General features: G+C 53.8%; 1 protein-coding gene across 2 annotated transcripts in view; it reads left to right on the top strand.

Moving 5' to 3' along the window:
* Positions 1-20,235, top strand: part of TRAPPC9 (trafficking protein particle complex subunit 9) — a 562,730-nt gene that overhangs the window by 42,393 nt on the left and 500,102 nt on the right. For both annotated transcript variants that reach the window (XM_070075538.1, XM_070075537.1), the window contains one exon: positions 12,578-12,703. In XM_070075538.1, the coding sequence (XP_069931639.1) occupies positions 12,578-12,703 (126 nt within the window). The remainder of the gene's footprint in view (positions 1-12,577; positions 12,704-20,235) is intronic.

Here is a 20,235-nt window from a genome sequence, read left to right as displayed (position 1 = left end):
ATGGATGCCTGGGGCCCAAGCCCTTGGGCCATTCTCTGCTGCTTTTCCAGGCTATTAGCAAGGAGTTGGCTTTGAAGTAGAGCAGATTGTACAGGCTGTTCACACTGCTCACACTGACCCCACGCTGTTCACACTGACCACAGGCTGTTCACACTGTTCACACTGACCACAGGCTGTTCACACTGACCACAGATGTTCACACTGTTCACACTGACCACAGGCTGTTCACACTGACCACAGGCTGTTCACACTGACCGTAGGCTGTTCACACAGTTCACACTGACCACAGGCTGTTCACACTCTGTTCTCCAGATTCCCCCTCAGTAGTGAATGAAAGGACGTAGAATTATTCGTGTAACCAGTCCTCTCTTAAGGAATATGCTTTGCCTTTGGTTTCCTCCCCACGTTGGGACAGTGCTCTGAGAAGTGTCCCCTGGTTTCCTCCCCACGTTGGGACAGTGCTCTGAGAAGTGTCCCCTGGTTCCCTCCCCACGTTGGGACAGTGCTCTGAGAAGTGTCCCCAGATATGATTCGTTCCAACTATTCGGTTTCAGGAGAGCAGCTCTAGAAGTGGCCTTGGGTGGAAGAGGGGACGATTTTCTAGGGTTATAATTCTTTCTTTTTGTTTTTAAGTGTCGCTCCCCCTCTTCGTGGAGGAACGACACAGGACCCTGCGCTGTTCTTTTGTCTGCTCGGCCCTCCCCGGGTTTGCTGCTGGTTCTTCCCGGGTTGGCTACTATCCCTTCCACCTCCGTGGAAGGGCAGTTCCCCCTGGCCACATTCCCCACTTCTGCAGGGGAGCGGCACACCGCCGGCCGGCTTTCTCGGGGGCTGCACAGGTGTTCCCCTTAGATGTTCCCCTTAGATGTTCCTGGTGCATGCCATCTCTCTCCTCCTTTATAGTCCTCCTCTGCCAATCCCAACTCAGCTGCCCACACGCCGAGTACGCTGCTCTCCTCCAATCAGGAGCAAGTCCTACAGTTTATTGGTTGAACTGGAGGCAGCTGTGCAGAAGCCGTTTACTTCTCTCCCAGCGCCATATTGTGGGAGAGCAGATGCATAGAATAAGTCTTAATTCCAGTAACTCAGTCTAGTCTGGATTGCTCCCCACAGATCCCCCTTTCTTTTTATTTTTTGGCGTTGATACGCGCCTGTCTTCGGTGCCCCGTGGCACACACTCTGCTCCGCTTGCTAGAGTTGCCACAGGTTCTTACAAGTCCTATCAATCAGGCAAACCGAATCTGGGTCCTCTCTTCGCCATGTTGTGAGGAGGTTTTTAGGCGCTGATGCGTGCCTGTATTTGGTGCCCTGCAGCGCATGCTCTGCTCTGCCCGCAGGGGCTTACAAGCCCTAACAATCAGGCAAACCGAATCCAAGCCTTCTCATTGCCGTATTGTGGGGGAGACTTATTAGTGTTGGTTCGTGCCTATCTTCGGTGACCTGCAGCTCATACTCTGGTCGAGCTGCTTGCTGGTGCTTACCGCCTTAATCAGGCAGACTGAATCCAAGCCTCCTAATTGCTGTATTGTGGGGAGGCCTTACTGATGTTAATTCGTGCCTGTCTTCGGTGACCTGCGGCGCATAAGCTGCTAGCCGCCCGCAGGTGCTCATCGCCTCACTTAATCAGGCAGACCGAATCCAAGCTCTCACATTGCTGTGTTGTGGGGAGGCCTTTCTCTTTCTCCATTTCTCTATCTCCGGGCATTCCTATTTCTCCCATTTTACTTCTATCTTCCAGCATTCCTATTTCTCCCATTTTACTTCTAAACTTCTGTTTCTCTTATCCCCACAGCTTCCCGGCGCCTCGCCCTGCCGGCAGCTTCACGGCTCCGTGCGGCTTCCCGGCGCCTCGCCCCGCCAGCGGGCTCCGCCCCAAGGCTGCTTCTCGGCGCCTCGCCGGCTCTGAGCCGCTTCAGCCCGCGCCTCTCTCATCTGCGCGGTTCGGCTTTGCGAGCACACTCCGCGGTCTCGCACTTAACCCTTTCGCGTCTGAACCACGGCCTCGTGCCAGCCCCGCGTTCCCTATGTACTTGAGCCCCGCACGCTCTGTCTGCGCGCGGCAGCCTCCGCGAGTCACACAGCGTAGCTTACGTGTCCGCCACTAGCATTCAATCTAAGTTCCCCGGGCTAGCCTGGCGAATTCAACCCAGCTTACGTCTCCGCCCCACGGTTTGGCTTCCCGTCCTTTGCTCCCCGGGCTAATCAGACGGATCCCAATCTGGCTTACGTTTCAGCTTCTGGTTTCAACTTTTCGCCCCCTATTCCCGGGCTAACTTGAGAATCCCAAAGTGGCTTGCGTTTCCGCCTCGGCCTGCCCCCCGCGGCTTCAATTTCCCTAACATTTTTCTCTACCCGGTATGTTTCCCCAAGCTTTCCTCCAACAATACTCCTCCCTCATTTCTCCTGGCCTCTCCCCACAGTCCGCATCCGAGTCTGTTTGTTCTAGCTTTCACTTTCGCTTTCGACCTTAGAGATTTCTCCCAGCTTCCCCCCGTAGTCCGTATCTGAGTCTATGCCTAGGCTTTCAATAGCTTCTTCCGGCACCCTTTTCGTCCGGCTTTTCCCTAGGCTGTTTGCTAGTCTCTCTCTCCGGTATTTTCCACTTCTTCCCGTTTCTTCCCTCCTAAGTTTGCTATCCGTCCTAGGTTTCCTATCCGTCCTAGGTTTCCTATCCGAATCACGGCACCATTATGTCGCTCCCCCTCTTCGTGGAGGAACGACACAGGACCCTGCGCTGTTCTTTTGTCTGCTCGGCCCTCCCCGGGTTTTCTGCTGGTTCTTCCCGGGTTGGCTACTGTCCCTTCCACCTCCGTGGAAGGGCGGTTCCCCCTGCCACATTCCCCACTTCCGCAGGGGAGCAGCACACCGCCGGCCGGCTTTCTCGGGGGCTGCACAGGTGTTCCCCTTAGATGTTCCCCTTAGATGTTCCTGGTGCATGCCGTCTCTCTCCTCCTTTATAGTCCTCCTCTGCCAATCCCAACTCGGCTGCCCACACGCCGAGTACGCTGCTCTCCTCCAATCAGGAGCAAGTCCTACAGTTTATTGGTTGAACTGGAGGCAGCTGTGCAGAAGCCGTTTACTTCTCTCCCAGCGCCATATTGTGGGAGAGCAGATGCATAGAATAAGTCTTAATTCCAGTAACTCAGTCTAGTCCAGATTGCTCCCCACATTTAAGTTTTATTATTTATTTGCAAGGAAGATTACACACACACACACACACACACAGAGAGAGAGAGAGAGAGAGAGAGAGAGAGAGAGGTCTTCCATCCACTGGTTCACTCCTCAGCTGGCTGCAATGGCCAGAGCTGGGCCAGGCTGAAGCCAAGAACCAGGAACCTCATCTGGGTCTCCCATGTGGGAACAAGGGCCCAAGCACTGTGCCATCTTCCGCTGCTTTCCCAGGTGCATTAGCAGGGAGCTGGATAGGAAGTGGAGCAGCCGGGACCCGGACCACAGTGCCGTCCCTGGGAGGCAGGAGTCTTAACCACTAGGTCAAACGCCTGCCCCTGAAGTTGTTGTTAAGTTGGTTATCACCATGAGATGCCAGTGATGCAACACAACTATGCGTTTCAGAGAACCCTTGTGTTTTTCTCCTTTTCCTTTTTCTCTAAAAAGATTTATTTGAGAAGCAAATTTACACACACACACACACACACACACACACAGATAGGTCTTACATCTGCTGATTCATTCCCCAAATGGCTGCAATGGCCAGGGCTGGGCCAGATTGAAGCCAGGAGCTTCTTCTGCATCCCATGGGGCTGGCAGGGGCTCGAGAACTTGGGCCATTTTCCACTGCTTTCCCAGACTATTAACAGCAAGTTGTATCAGAAGTGGAGCAGCTGGGACTTGAACCTACTCTCATGTTGGGTACTGGCATGGTAGGGGACTGCTTAATCCACTTTGCCACAGTGCTGCCCCTAACTGTTGTACTTTTCTGTGTGTGAATGCCATACCCAGTGGCCCCCACTGGATGAGGGTGGAGCCCTGCCTTTGGTTTTCAATCAGAGAATGATAACGAAATCTTGGGCAGACTTTTCCTGGCTTAATGATTTTTGGCCAAGGAAATCCTCTTAGAAGAGAGGATTGGGGGAGTAGCCGTTCTGATAATGCGCTGGCGTCATCATGTTTTTTATTTTTATTTTAAAAGATTTACTTGTTTATTTGAAAGAGTTTCAGGGCCAGCGCCGCGGCTCACTAGGCTGATCCTCCGCCTTGCGGCGCCGGCACACCGGGTTCTAGTCCTGGTCTGGGCACCGGATTCTGTCCCGGTTGCCCCTCTTCCAGGCCAGCTCTCTGCTGTGGCCAGGGAGTGCAGTGGAGGATGGCCCAAGTGCTTGGGCCCTGCACCCCATGGGAGACCAGGATAAGTACCTGGCTCCTGCCATTGGATCAGCGTGGCGCGCTGCCCGCAGCGCGCCAGCTGCGGCGGCCATTGGAGGGTGAACCAATGGCAAAAGGAAGACCTTTCTCTCTGTCTCTCTCTCACTGTCCACTCTGCCTGTCAAAAAATAAAAAATAAAAATAAAAAAAAGAAAGAGTTTCAGACACACACACACACACACACACACATTCAGTGACAGAAAGACACAGATCTTCCATCTGCTGATTCACTCCCCTGATGGCTGCAACAGCCAGGGCAGGGCCAGGCCCTATCCAGGAGCTTCGTCCAGGTCTCTCATGTCAGTGGCAGGGCCTCTTCCGCTGCTTTCCCAGGTGCATTAACTGGGAGCTGGAGCAGAAGTAGAGCAGCCAGCACCCATGTGGGATGCTGGTGTCGCAGGCGGTGGCTTTACCTGCTACGCCACAGGGCAGGCCCTGATCGTTGTATTTCGGCAAGGAACCTCAGGCAGTGCACAGCCCTGTGCCTGCCTCCCTGTGGTGTGAGGAGACTGAAGTGGGGGCTAGATGTCTGGGTCACATTAGCACAGTGGAGGGTTTGGACAGGAACCTAGGTGTTAATATTCCCTGGTTCCCAGGTGACATGACAGTGGCGTGGAAGGGCCACTGTGATTGTAAGATCATCAGAAAGATGATTGACTGTGGGGTTTTCATTTTAGAAGTGAATGTGAGGGGCCAGTGCCGTGGTGTAGTAGGTTAATCCTCCGCCTGTGGCATCGGCATCCCATATGGGTGCCGGTTCTAGTCCCGGCTGCCCCTCTTCCAGTCCAGCTCTCTGCTGTGGCCTGGGAAAGCAGTGGAGGATGGCCCAGTTCCTTGGGCCCCTGCACCTGTGGGAGACCTGGAAGAAGCTCCTGGGTTTGGATTGACGCAGCTTCAGCTGTTGCGGCCATCTGGGGAGTGAACCAGTGGAGAAGGGACCTCTCTCTCTGTCTCTCCCTCTCACTGTCTGTAACTTTACCTCTCAAATAAATGAATAAAATCTTTAAAAAAAGAGAAGTGAATGTGACAGTTCCCTCGTTGGTCTTGAAGTGCTGATTGCTGGGTGCTGTCCTGGGACCTTGGCTGTGAAAGTGGGGATGAGCCGCAGCCCTTGCTTGCCAGGGCCTGCATTAAAGCACAGTGGCTGAGAAGACCACGGCTTCTTCGGGAACGTCCCTTTTCCTCATCCTCACTGGTTCTGTACCACTTCCCACTGTGACAGACACGATGCTGTGAGTAATTTTTACAACTCCATGTGACACCTCTCTGAAATATCATTTAAAATATGTAAATTTCACCAAAAATACATGGAAAATACATGGAAAAATACATGGAAAAAAGCTCAGGCTGGCTTTCACTTCAGTAGAAACTGTTTTGAATTTTGAAGGGAAAGTGGTGATTTATTTCAGTGGAACAAGTCCCTCTGTTAGTTTTTTTGTTGTTACGTTGAATGATACACAATTTGGGTTTCTGGCTTCAGTGTGGGTGTTTAGGTGAGGATAAGCTTCTGTTCCCGGCTCTCTATGGTGCAACACGTGCACCATGTCACAGACCACGTCACGTTACACACGTGGAAAGCAGGCAGAGGTGAAGCCATGCCCAACCCAGCACAGCAGCTCCGAGGTCCTCGTCCCACTTTTACTGGCTGTTGGTGGGAGAAGCGGCCGATTGTAACTCAGCCTCTTGGTGACTGGCAAGCAGGCAGTCTGTGTTCTCACCAGCAGCTGCGCCGGCCCAGCCCAGAGCAGGTCTTAGCCTAGCTTGTTGGTGAAGTGCATCGATTTCCATGCCCTGTTGACTCCGTGAAAGAGCACTTGTGTGTTCCCTCCGTGCAACCTCAGGTTCTCGGGACTGGTAGTGCTCTTGCACTTCACATCTATGACCCCTTTTTTCCTTTAATCTGCTGATTCACTTTTCAAAATATTTTATTTAAGGAATACAAACTTTATGCATTTAATATATACAAATTTGGGACCATGGTGAATCTCCCCTGGCCCCCACCTCCCTCCCACCCATACTCCTACCCTTCTTCTTCCTCCCTCTCCCTCTCCCTCTCCCATTCTTATTTTTTACAAAGATCAATTCTCAGTTAATCTTATACTCATAACATTAACCCTACACTAAGTAGAGAGTTCAGTGAGTAGTATGAAGAAAAAAGAAAAAAAAAAGAACAAAAACAACAAGAAAAACATTGTTCCTCCATAGTGAAGACAAGGGCTGTTCAAAATCATTGCATCTCAAGGTGTCAGTTTGGCTACTTTAGATTACCTTTTAGGTACTCTATTAGATCCACAAATCAGAGAGACCATATCGTATTTGTCTCTTTGTGACTGGCTTATTCACAAAGTATAATGGTTTTCGTTGTATACATTTTGTTGCAAATGACAGGATTTCATTTTTTTCACCTCTGTATGGTATCCCATAGTGTATATATACACTGTAATTTCTTTATCCAGTATCTAGTTGATGGATATCTGGGTTCCATGTCTTAGTAGCTATTGTAAATTGAGCTGAGATGAACACAGGGGTACAGATCACTCTTTCATACGCTGATTTCATTTCCTTTGGGTAAATTCCCAGGAGTGGGATGGCTGGGTCATTTGTTAGGTCTATATTCAGCTTTCTGAGGTGTCTCCATTCTGTCTTCCACAGTGGCTGCACCTGTTTACATTCCCACCAACAGCAGATTAGGGTTCCTTCTCCCACATCCTCACCAGCATTTGCTGTTTGTTGATTTCTGTATGAGAGCCATTCTAACACGGGGTGAGGTGGAACCTCCTTGTGGTTTTGATTTGCATTGCCCTGATAAGGTAGCAATTCTGAGTACTTTTTCATGTGTCTGTTGGCCATTTGAATTTCATCTTTTGAAAAATCAGCAATTTGTCTTCTAACTTGGATATTCTTTCTTCTGTTTCACCGAGTCTGTTGTTAAGGCCTTCCACTGCATCTTTTTATTTGTTCTATTGAATTCTTCATTTTTAATATTTTGTCTTGATTTCTCTTTAAGATCTCAATTTAATGGGAGAAATTTTCTTTCATGTCGTGTACAGATTTCATTAGTTCGTGGATTTGCTTCTGATTACTTCTGAGTAATCCTACAATAAATTTTTTGAATCCCCTTTCTGGCATTTCTTCAATATCTTCATCTTCATGATCTAGTATTGAAGTGTTGTGTTCTTTTGGGGGTGTCATGTTGTCTTCCTTATTCTTGTTTCTTGCATTGCTGTGTGTATTATTAGGCATTTGTGGAGATACTTGTTGGCTTCTTTTTTGTTTTCTTTTTTTTTTCTTTTCATGTGATGTTTTTTATCTTTGGACTATGCCTCTGTGGCTTAGTGGGGTGTCTGCTTTTTCAGTGAATACCCAGAGGTTTGTGGTGGGTGTGACCAGTGACTCTGTTCAGTGTTCAGTGCTCCAGGGTAAAGGGAGTGTCCAAGGTAAAACTCAGGTTCGGCTTGGTAAATCTGTGGTTTTTTTTTTTTTTTTTTTTTAATGGGAGGGGATGTTTGTTCTGCTCTGTGAGAGTACTACCTGGGTGCTAGTCCTAGTGAGAACAGTATTCATCCATGCTGCTTCAAGAACCACACAAAGGATCCATGCAGTCCTTGGTGTGAACGCAGATCCTGGAGCAATGATCCTCACCAGGGAATCAGGGAGCCCTGAGCATGTGGAGCCACCACAGTGAGTGCACACAGACCCAGCCACACCCTGCACCCTCCCATGTAGCCAGTGTTCTCACAGTCCTGGCACACAAGGCTCCCACAGTCAGGAGCACCCAGTCCCCTATCAGTTCTCCCAGCCAGACTCAGGTGTCTCTTCTTGGCTGGTTGCTGGGCGTGTAGACGTGAGTTGGCACAGCTGTTAAATATATCCAAAATGGTAAAAAAAAAAAAAAAAAGTGGTGTCTGTCCTCTTTCCATTTGTTACAGGATGCCAGGACAGGGTGGTCTCAGAGAGAGCAATGTGCCCCTTTTTTTCACCTCTAGGTTGGCAGGTACACTGTCCCCACAGGGCTGGACTCCTGCCAGGTTCTTCCTGCAGCTCTATCTCTAGTGGCTTGGGCTGCGGTCTGGTCTCATCACTCTCCAAAGCTGGCGCTGAGGCTTGGCTGCTGGGGTGTTGAGTTGTGCACATCCACACCCTCCATGCAGGTCTACAACGTCCCTACAGTTTGCGTGGAGTTCCTCTGCCATTTTCCTCCTGATCTTCCCTTAGGCGGTAGTCCTTCTACTTCTGAAAACCACCTTCCTCTAGACTAGAGCGGTTAGCTCCCTCACTATTCTGTCTCTTAACAGTTTTTGTCTTAAAGACTGTTTTGTCTGATATTAGGATGGCTACAACTGCTCTTTTTTGCTTTTCATTAGCATGGAATATCTTTTTCTGTCCTTTCACTTTCAGTCTACGTGTGTCTTTGTTGGTGATGTGTGTTTCTTGTAGGCAGCTAATGGATAGGTCTTGTTTTTAATCCATTTTGCCAGTCTGTATCTTTTTAAAGATTTACTTATTTATTTGAAAGACAGAGCTACAGAGAGGCAGAGGGGGAGGGGGGAGAGGCCTTCCATCTACTGGTTTACTCCTCAGATGGCTGTAACAGCTGGAGCTGAGCCAATCTGAAGCCAGAAGCTTCTTCCACATGGGTGCAGGGGCCCAAGGACTTGGATCATCTTCTGCTGCTTTCCTAGGCCACAGCAGAGAGCTGGATTGGAAGTGGAGCAGCTGGGACTTGACCCAGCACCCATATGGGATGCCGGCACTGCAGGCGGTGGCTTTACCCACTACACCACATTGCCGGCCCCCAATCTGTATCTTTTAACTGGCGAGTTGAGGTCATTTACGTTCAGGGTAACTATTGATAAGTAACTACTTGGCCCTGCCATTTTCCCATGAATATTCTGATCGTTTACTTTGGATTTCTTTTGCACTTTTACTGGGAGATTTTCTGCCTTCACATCCTTTCACAATGATGGCTTTCTTTCTGTATTTCTGTATGTAGCACATCCTTTAGCATCTTTTGTAAAGCTGGATGAGTGGTGATAAATTCTTTCGATTTATGTTTGTTGTGGAAGGTCTTTATTTCACCTTCATTCATAAATGAGAGCTTTGTAGGGCACAGTATTCTGGATTGACAGTTTTTATTCTCCTAAGACTTGGACTGTGTCTCTCTGTTCTCTCCTAGCCTGAAGGATTTCTGATGGGGAGTCAGTGAGTCTGGCCAGAAGTTTGTGGGTCTAATTGGAGATTCTCTGAAAGTAATATGGCATTTCTCTCATGCACATTTTAGAATCTTTTCTTTGTTTTAACCTGGAGAGTTTGACTACAATGGGTCATGGTGAAGATCTTTTCTGGTCATGTCTATTAGCCGTTCTGTGTGCTTCCTGTACTTGGATGTCCCTTTCTTTCTCTAAATTAGATTGTCTGTAATTGTTTCTCTAAATAGGCCATCAAGTTCCTTCTCTCTTTCCACCTGCAGGAACTCCTAAGGACCCATATGTTGGGTGGTTTGATAGTCCAACACTGTTTTTAAGTTTTCTGATTTCTTCCTGGTTTTTTTTTTTTTTTGTTCTGACTGATTTTCAGAGATTTGTCTTCTAGCTTGGTTATTATTTTTTCTGCCTCACCAAGTCTGTTGTTAAGCTTTCCACTGCATTTTTTATTTGATCTACTGAATTCTTCATTTCTAATATTTCATTTTGATTTCTTTTTAAAATCTCAATTTCGTGGGAGAAATTTTCATTCGTGTATAGTTTTCTTTAGTTAGTGGATTTGCTTCTGATTGCTTGTGAGTAATCCCAGGACTAATTTTTCACATCCTGTTTCCAGCATTTCCTCAGTCTCCTCATCTTCATATTCTAATATTGAAGTGTTCTTGTGTTCTTTTGGGAGCGGGGGTCATGGTGTCTCCCTTATTTTTGTTTCTCAGATTTCTGCATTTATTTTTTGGTATTTGTATAATTTTTTTTTCCTCTAATGGCTTTTATCTTTGAGCTATGCCTCTGTGGCTTAATGGAATGTCTGGACTTTCAGTGAATACCAAGAGGTGTGTGGTGGGTATGGCCAGGGAGCTCTGGTCAGTGCTCCAGGGTGGGGCGAGTATCCAGGGTAACACCCAAGTTGAGCGTAATAGCTCTCCTGTGGTTAACAGAGTGGAGAGGAATGGTCACCTCTGTTGGAGTGACCACCCCCTCACCTCCTGTCCTCCGAGCTGAGGAATGCCTAGGTGTTACTCCAGTGTGTTCAGCACTCATCCGCATAGCCATTTGAACTGCACATATGATATGCACAGTCCTCCCTATGAGTGTGGTTCCCTGTGCTGTGAGCTGCTCTAGGCAACCAGGGAGCTCTGAGAGTGTGCAGCAGCCCTCTGTGATGCCCAGAACTCAGCTATAGCCTGTCTCCTCTCACACAGCCAGTCTCGGCACCCAGGGCTCTCACAGTCAAGGAGTGCAAGAGGGACCACTCTGCCCCGCTAGCCTGTCCTGTCCATAGGGAGACCACTGCCGTGTGTGTCCCGCCCCTCTGGCTCGAGCCCGATCCTCCCAGCCGGACTCAGGGTTGGTGGGGAGTGTGGGTTTTTCCGTCTGGTACAGTCTCTTCATGGCAGGCACAGACAGTATCCACCAGGCGCAGCCCCGGTCGCGTCACACTTGAGCTGGGCGGTGCTCCTTCCGCAGGGAGGGCTGCCCCTCCCCACCCGCTGCCAGGTGGGTGCAGCTGGTGGGGTGGAGACCGTCCTCGTCAGTTGCTCTTGATCTGCTGTGGTTGCCCTGCTGACTGGGTGGAGAGTGTCCCCGATGGTTGCTGGGTGCATGTGTGAGAGCTGGCGCAGCTGCTAACCGCTTGTGTCCAGAAACGGTTCCAGCCCTCCCGCAGCTGGCCGCAGATTGCTGTTGTGGGGGGAGAAGGGGAGAGAGATGTGCCACTCCGCCACCTCCCCCACCCCGACCCTGGGTGATCAGTCGCTCCGCTGCCCTGAGAGATCTGGGCTGGACTCAGAAACGGTGCAGTCCGCTAGGCTCTGCCTCCAGCCGCGGCTGGGCCCGTGCAGTCTGACCTCACCTTGCCAGGGCAGGTGCTTTTTTGGTTCCAAGCCGCTGGGTCCTCTGATGCTTTCTTGCTCGTTGCTGGGTGTCTGCACCTCCCACACAGGTCAGGCCCTGTCTGCTGTTTCGCAGGACCCCACACGGCAGTTCCCTGCAGCTTTGCCCGAGACTGCTCTTTCTCCACTTCTCTGAATTTCACTTAAGCCTAGAGCAGGCCACCCTGTTGCTACTCCACCATCTTGGAACCCACTGGTTCACGTTTTAAATCTCTGTGAACCTTTTCTTCAATTTTTTTTCAGTTGCATCAACTAAACATCATCCCAGCTGGAATAACGAGGGAGGAAACACTCCTTGACCCCAGGAGTGGGTTTTGAGAGATAATGTAGTTCATTGAGTAGTTAAATGGAGTTCCACAAAGCCCTTTACATTTCAAGTGTGCTGCTTTCCTAAATTTTTATTTATTTATTTTCATTTGATTTGAGAGGCAGAGAGATTGAGGGAGGGACAGGGAGAGATCTTTTATGCACTGGTTCACTCCCCAAATGCCTGCAACAGCCAGGGCTGGGCCTGGCTGTGGGTCTCCCGTGTGGGTGTCAAGGACCCAAGTACTTGAGCCATCACCTGCTGCCTCCCGGGGTGTGCATTAGCAGGAAGCTGGAATCAGAACAGAGAGGATTTCCTAGGAGATGCGGGCATCCCAAATGAGGACCTACCTGCTGTGCCCAGCGCCTGTCTCAGGAACTGGCACAGCACCCAGGAAGCAGGAACAAGTGCCTCCGAGATGGAACGATCGGAGAGAGAACACGCATGCAGGCAGCCAGCCTCTCTGAACGCGCGCTGGCTGTGTTGGAGCTCCGGGTGTGAGATCTTGATGAGTTTCCGAGTCCAAGAGGCGATGGGTGGCAGCGATAGCCCAGTGACCACTGGCAGTGTTTTGAGATGTGGTGTCGTTTCAGCACGCAGTCCCGGGCTCACACGGTCCTGCCAACTCCTTTGTCCCCAGAGTGGGTAGACTTTCTCAAAACCCAACTCTCAGCCCTTTGGTGGGGCTGGCTGTCGGAAACCCTGTGTGGGGCGGAGGACACCGCCGTGCTGATGGGACGGAAGCTGCTTTGCTCCCCTTACTGACCGAAGGTCTCCCTCGTACCCCGCAGTACAAGAACGCCGGGGTGATCGAGCTGGAGGCGTGTGTCAAAGCTGTGCGCGTCCTTGCCATTCAGAAGCGGAGCATGGAGGCCTCGGAGTTCCTGCAGAACGCAGTCTACATCAACCTCCGGCAGGTGAGTGGCGGCCGCCGTGAGGGCGGAAGTCCCGTGGAGCTGGGTGTTCAGCGGATGCCACTGGGCTGGGGTTCGGAGTGGCATGGTGCGTGCCGTTGGCTAATTCACGTGGTTACTGGTATGCTCTACGTCTTTGTTTTCTTTATGGTATTTTACTTCCAAGATTCAGAATTCTTTTTTGATTAGACCAGTGACTTTTTCAGGTTTGAAACCTTGTGAAGCCTGTGCCATTTGTAGCCCTGTCTGGATTTCTGAGCGTCCCTGACATGAAGTTTGTCGAAGTACTTTATGGGACTCCTTTCTTTCTCTTCATTTTCTTTCCTTCCTTTCTTGATCTATTTATTTATTTGAAATGCAGAGTTACGTAGAGAGGGAAGGACACAAAAAGAGGGGTCTTCCATCTGTTGGTTTACTCCCCAAATGGCTGCAATGGCCAGGCCAGGGCCAGGTTGAAGCCAGGAGCTTCTTCCAGGTCTCCCACATGAGTACAGGGGCCCAAGCACCTGGGCCATCCTCTGCTGCTTTCTCAGGCCTTAAGGAGGGAACTGGATTAGAAGTGGAGCAGCTAGATCACAAAGTAGTATCCGTATGGGATACTGGTGTCACAGGTGGTAGCCTAACCTGCTATGCCACAGCACTGCCCCGTATGGCTCTGTTCACACAGTGTCACTCAACACACATTAGTCAATTGGAATCTGAATAGAGGTTCTATAAAACAAACTCTGTTAAAGTATTTAGCTGTAAGATAAAGCAAGTTCCCTAAATTGCTAGCCTTGGAAGGATTTTAGACCTTTAGTGGTCTAAGCTGCCTCTTTAAGGGCCCAGGATCAGGATGGGACTGCTGTCCCGGTGGCTGAGCAGCCGATAGTGGGGGGACTGTGGTGCTGGGAGCTGGGGGGACGTTGGCAGATCCTGTGCTCCTGAGCTGAGGGTGTCCTGGGTGGGGCACACGTCACCAGTGGGGTCAGTGAAGGCACAGGGGCCAAGGAGGAAGTGGAGAAGGGAGCTACCCTAGTGAGGCACAGGTATGGGGGCAGGGACCGTCCCTGAGGCCGTGCACTGGGAGCTGGGCCTGGAGGATGCCCTGGAGGTGGCCAGGTGGAGAGAGAGTGGGGACAAGGCAGGAGGATGGGGTGGGCGTGGGAGCCGGAGGGGAGGAGGGAGGGCAGGGAGGGGTGAGTCTGAGCAGGGGGTTTCCTGGCCGGGTGAGGGTTGGGAGCTGTTCTAGGAGCAGTGGATTTGATGTGGTCAGATTCCCGTGGAGCTGGGCACGGGAGGTGAACCTGGGGACGAGGAGAGCAGCACTGATTGCGTCCACGGAGGGTGGCACTGTCACGGAAAAGTCTCCGGGCTGCAGGACAGATCCGTGGCAGACACGTGAGAGGTCGGGAGGAGTAAGGCCCGGGCCTGCTCGGCACTGGCTGAGCCACGCCCAGGCCGGGTCCTGAGCAGGGCAGGCTGCAGGGGCCGGGCACGGGGGCTGATGATGAGAATGCCCTGCGATAGGCGGGCCGGGGCCTCTGATGGAGGAGAGGGGAGAGACGTGAAACCCCTGTGACTGACGGGAAGATGCCTGTGACGGGTGCTGGATTGGTGGCAGGGACTCCAGAACTGGCGTGGAAGCAAAAGTGCAGAGTTAACTGCATCTCAGCTGTTTCGATGCCGATGGCTTGGCGCCGTAAGAGGGGGCTGCTTCAGCGTCAGAGTGGAGCACAAGGACTCCAGAGGCAGACGGCCGGAGTTCGGCTTGGGCGAGGCTTGCAGCCCCGCACGCCTCTGTTCCTCCTCTGTTCCTCCTCGTCCCAGTGCGTGTCTGGGGATAGGGACTGGGGCAAGGCTGCTGAAGCGATTGTGAGGTGGCTACGGTCAGCCTAGTGCCAACGGGAGAGACAAAACTGCAATGAAGGCAAGATGCCCAGTGGGAACAAACCCAACAAAAGCCTCACACGACGCTTGCCTAACGGAATGAGTCACACAGACCGAAGCCATCAGGTGTGCCAGAGTCACAGGTGCGTGGTGTCATCCGGGCGACGTTTCCAGTGCAGCTGGGTAGGAAAAGCGAGCACCTGGCCCTTCAAAGTAGGAGCTTCTGTTCTGTTGGAAACTGCCCAACGAGACGGCTTCTGCCACCTCTGCTGGTGCTGGGCGGGCGGGAGCCTGCATCTGCGCTCTGTTAGCCTGACTTTCCTGCAGCCCTACTAAGGGCTCGGCGCCACGCCAGGCTGTGGACTTAAAGGGGTGGTAAGAACCCTGCCCCCGAGGCTGATGTCCCCAAGACTGGTGTGCTGCGCACACACGCGTTCCCGGCCCTGTGCGTGCTGCTGGTGCTGGGTATACACGTGGTCCTGGCGTGGTGCGTGCTGCTGGTGCTGGGTATACACGAGGTCCTGGTGCGGTGTGTGCTGATGGTGCTGCGTATACATGTGGTCCCGGCGCGGTGCGTGCTGATGGTGCTGCGTATACACGCGGTCCCGGCGCGGTGTGTGCTGATGGTGCTGTGTACACACTCGGTCCCGGCGCGGTGTGTGCTGATGGTGCTGGGTATACACGCGGTCCCGGTGCGGTGTGTGCTGATGGTGCTGGGTATACACGTGGTCCCGGCGCGGTGTGTGCTGATGGTGCTGTGTACACATGCGGTCCCGGTGCGGTGTGTGCTGATGGTGCTGGGTATACACGTGGTCCCGGCGCGGTGTGTGCTGATGGTGCTGTGTACACATGCGGTCCTGGTGCGGTGTGTGCTGATGGTGCTGGGTATACACGCGGTCCCGGTGCGGTGTGTGCTGATGGTGCTGGGTATACACGTGGTCCCGGCGCGGTGTGTGCTGATGGTGCTGTGTACACATGCGGTCCCGGTGCGGTGCGTGCTGATGGTGCTGGGTATACACGAGGTCCCGGTGCGGTGTGTGCTGATGGTGCTGTGTACACATGCGGTCCCGGCGTGGTGTGTGCTGATGGTGCTGCGTATACACGCGGTCCTGGCGCGGTGTGTGCTGCTGGTGCTGGGTATACACGAGGTCCCGGCGCGGTGCGTGCTGATGGTGCTGCGTATACATGTGGTCCCGGCGCGGTGCGTGCTGATGGTGCTGCGTATACACTCGGTCCTGGTGCGGTGTGTGCTGATGGTGCTGTGTACACACGCGGTCCTGGTGCGGTGCGTGCTGATGGTGCTGGGTATACATGTGGTCCTGGTGCGGTGCGTGCTGATGGTGCTGCGTATACATGTGGTCCCGGCGCGGTGCGTGCTGCTGGTGCTGGGTATACATGTGGTCCTGGTGCGGTGCGTGCTGCTGGTGCTGCGTATACATGTGGTCCTGGTGTGGTGCGTGCTGATGGTGCTGCGTATACATGTGGTCCCGGCGCGGTGCGTGCTGATGATGCTGCGTATACATGTGGTCCCGGCGCGGTGCGTGCTGCTGGTGCTGCGTATACATGTGGTCCTGGTGCGGTGCGTGCTGCTGGTGCTGCGTATACATGTGGTCCTGGTGCGGTGCGTGCTGATGGTGCTGCGTATACATGTGGTCCTGGTGCGGTGCGTGCTGATGGTGCTGCGTATACATGTGGTCCTGGTGCGGTGCGTGCTGATGGTGCTGCGTATACATGTGGTCCCGGCGCGGTGCGTGCTGCTGGTGCTGCGTATACATGTGGTCCCGGCGCGGTGCGTGCTGATGGTGCTGGGTATACATGTGGTCCTGGTGCGGTGCGTGCTGATGGTGCTGCGTATACATGTGGTCCCGGCGCGGTGCGTGCTGCTGGTGCTGCGTATACATGTGGTCCCGGCGCGGTGCGTGCTGATGGTGCTGGGTATACATGTGGTCCTGGTGCGGTGCGTGCTGATGGTGCTGCGTATACATGTGGTCCCGGTGCGGTGCGTGCTGCTGGTGCTGCGTATACATGTGGTCCTGGTGCGGTGCGTGCTGCTGGTGCTGCGTATACATGTGGTCCTGGTGCGGTGCGTGCTGCTGGTGCTGCGTATACATGTGGTCCCGGCGCGGTGCGTGCTGCTGGTGCTGCGTATACATGTGGTCCCGGCGCGGTGCGTGCTGCTGGTGCTGCGTATACATGTGGTCCTGGTGCGGTGCGTGCTGATGGTGCTGCGTATACATGTGGTCCTGGTGTGGTGCGTGCTGATGGTGCTGCGTATACACGTGGTCCTGGCGCGGTGTGTGCTGATGGTGCTGCGTATACATGTGGTCCTGGTGCGGTGCGTGCTGATGGTGCTGCGTATACATGTGGTCCTGGTGCGGTGCGTGCTGATGGTGCTGCGTATACATGTGGTCCTGGTGCGGTGCGTGCTGATGGTGCTGCGTATACATGTGGTCCCGGCGCGGTGCGTGCTGCTGGTGCTGCGTATACATGTGGTCCCGGCGCGGTGTGTGCTGATGGTGCTGCGTATACATGTGGTCCCGGCGCGGTGCGTGCTGCTGGTGCTGCGTATACATGTGGTCCTGGTGCGGTGCGTGCTGCTGGTGCTGCGTATACATGTGGTCCTGGTGCGGTGTGTGCTGATGGTGCTGCGTATACATGTGGTCCTGGTGCGGTGCGTGCTGATGGTGCTGCGTATACACGTGGTCCTGGCGCGGTGTGTGCTGATGGTGCTGCGTACACACGTGGTCCTGGCGCGGTGTGTGCTGATGGTGCTGCGCACACACGCGGTCCTGGTGCGGTGCATGCTGATGGTGCTGCGTATACACGCGGTCCTGGTGCGGTGTGTGCTGATGGTGCTGTGTACACACGCGGTCCTGGTGCGGTGTGTGCTGATGGTGCTGTGTATACACGCGGTCCCAGCGCGGTGCGTGCTGATGGTGCAGCGTATACATGTGGTCCCGGTGCGGTGCGTGCTGATGGTGCTGTGTACACACTCGGTCCTGGCGCGGTGCGTGCTGATGGTGCTGCGTACACACGTGGTCCCAGCGCGGTGCGTGCTGATGGTGCTGTTACACGCGGTGCTGGTGGGGTGCGTGCTGATGGTGCTGTGTACACACTCGGTCCTGGCGCGGTGCGTGCTGATGGTGCTGCGTACACACGTGGTCCCAGCGCGGTGCGTGCTGATGGTGCTGTTACACGCGGTGCTGGCGGGGTGCGTGCTGATGGTGCTGTGTACACACTCGGTCCTGGCGCGGTGCGTGCTGATGGTGCTGTGCACACACATGCGGTCCTGGCGTGGTGCATGCTGATGGTGCTGCACACACATGCGGTCCTGGCGCGGTGCGTGCTGATGGTGCTGCACACACATGCGGTCCTGGCGCGGTGCGTGCTGATGGTGCTGCGTACACACGTGGTCCCAGCGCGGTGCGTGCTGATTGTGCTGCGCACACATGCGGTCCTGGCGCGGTGTGTGCTGATGGTGCTGTTACACGCGGTCCTGGCGCGGTGCGTGCTGATGGTGCTGCACACACATGCGGTGCTGGCGGGGTGCGTGCTGATGGTGCTGTGTACACACGTGGTCCCAGCGCGGTGCGTGCTGATGGTGCTGTTACACGCGGTGCTGGCGGGGTGCGTGCTGATGGAGGTTAGAGATGCAGCAGAGACTGCGGAGGTGTGAGGCTTAGAGGGGACTAGGTCAAGTCGGTGGCCAGCAGCTGTGGTTTTGTTTGCGGAGAACTGTGGGAGATCTTCCTCCCTTGCCCCCTCCCCCTCCCTCTCTCCTCCCCCCCTTCCTTCCTTCTTTGAAAGTCAGAGTTACACAGAGAAGGAGAGGCAGAGAGAAGCAGAAAGAGAGAGAGAGAGGTCTTCCATCCTCTGGTTCACTCCCCAAATGGCTGCCACAGCTAGAGCTGTGCCAATCTGGAGCCCTGAGCCTCCTGTGGGTCTGCCACATGGGTACAGGGGCCCAAGGACTTGGGCCATCTTCTGCTTTCTCAGGCCATAGCAGAGAGCTGGATTGGAAGTGCAGCAGCTGGGACTTGAACTGGTGCCCATATGAGATGCTGGCACTGCAGGTGGCTTTTTTACCCTCTATTCCACAGTGCCAGCCCCAAGGGGGATGTTTCTAAGGCCATCTGAGGTCAGATCCTGGGTGGCTCATGCATAAAGGTAATGAATTTCGGGCCTTGTCAGGCAAGAGAACCTGACTTTCAAGCTGGGGAGTCTCTCCACAGTGGAGACGCCGTCGGCTGAGCTGGCTGTGTGTGTCAGCAGAGCTTGAGCAGGATCTCCCGGTGCCTGTCCCTCTTCCCACTTCCACGCGTGAGCTGACACAGCTGAGCCCCAGGGCAGTCAGCTGGGTTGAGATGGGTCCCTCCGTGCAGGTGCCTGCCCTGTGACGCGACCCTGCGTGGGCCAGTGTTGTCAGTATCCGATTGGAAGGCTTAGGGACACATTTTGTGACAGCAGAGCCTGGATTCTGCTTTTCACACAGACCCTCAGAAGGCGCAAGGCTGTGGAAGGGAGAGTGCGTGCTGGGGAGGCAGGCGGTGGGGGCCCGGGACCTGCTGCAGAGATTGTCCCCAGGATCCCCTGGGAACACTCGCTTGCCCTTTGCCGCTGGGGGTGTCTGGGGAAATTGGCATGCTGGCTTTTTGGGACGCTGTTTCACAGGTGATTGTGTAGATGCACATTTGCTGCTCAGCTCTGCTCCGCCCTGGCAGTGGTGGGGGAGGTGCTGTCTTCCGCGGAGCACTAGAGGGCAGCAGAGGCCCGCAGGTAGCCCCACGGACCCCTCTCCCCTGCAAAGGTGGGGACTGGGCCTTCTGAGTTTTCCTCGGTGCGGTTCTTAGCTGTAGTTGAGTCATCTCCATGTTTGTTTGCCAGACGAGCAGGCAGCAAGATAATGAGTTCTGGTGGGATTTTATAACAGCAATAAATGAGAAGGGCTGTCGTGTGTTCTGAGTTAGAACAAGCTTTGGTTCTTGCTCAGGCGGGCTCTGCTGTAGATCGGATGAGTTGCACCCGTGCCTGGGAATGGTTCTGGCTAACGTGGAAACTGTGAGGGGGTCGAGAGGTGGCTGCCGCAGGCCCCCCCCCCCCGCCCTTTTTAAGATTTTATTTATTTTATTTGAGAGGTAGAGTTACAAACAGTGAGAGGGAGAGACAGAGAGAGAGGTCTTCCTTCTGTTGGTTCACTCCCCAAATGGCTGCAATGGCCGGAGCTGTGCCGATCTGAAGCCAGGAGCCAGGAGCTTCTTCTGGGTCTCCCATGTGGGTGCAGGGGCCCAAGGACTTGGGCCATCTTCCACTGCTTTCTCAGGCCATAGCAGAAATCTGGACTGGAAGTGGAGCAGCCAGGACCAGAACCAGCGTCCACATGGGATGCTGGCGCTGCAGGCTGAGGATTAACCTACTTCGCCGCTGCGCCAGCCCCTGCAGGTCCCTTCTGCTTCGAGACTCCCTGTGCCGATGTGAAGACCCATCAGTGTCCCGCATGTGGACTCGTGGGGGAGGGAGGGTCTCTTCACTCCCAAAATCAGCGCAGGCTCCCTCCTGTCTGCGGGCGGGGCTCGGCCTCAGTGGCCTTTCCCTTGGCGGTTCAGCAGAGTGGCTGAGGCCGGTGTGCGGCACTGACCAGTGGCAGGTGATGTTTGGTTTTGCCGTCG

The sequence above is a fragment of the Oryctolagus cuniculus genome, chromosome 6 (assembly GCF_964237555.1).
Source record: "Oryctolagus cuniculus chromosome 6, mOryCun1.1, whole genome shotgun sequence".
Taxonomy (NCBI): domain Eukaryota; kingdom Metazoa; phylum Chordata; class Mammalia; order Lagomorpha; family Leporidae; genus Oryctolagus; species Oryctolagus cuniculus.
This window is presented reverse-complemented; position numbering and strand designations above follow the sequence as displayed.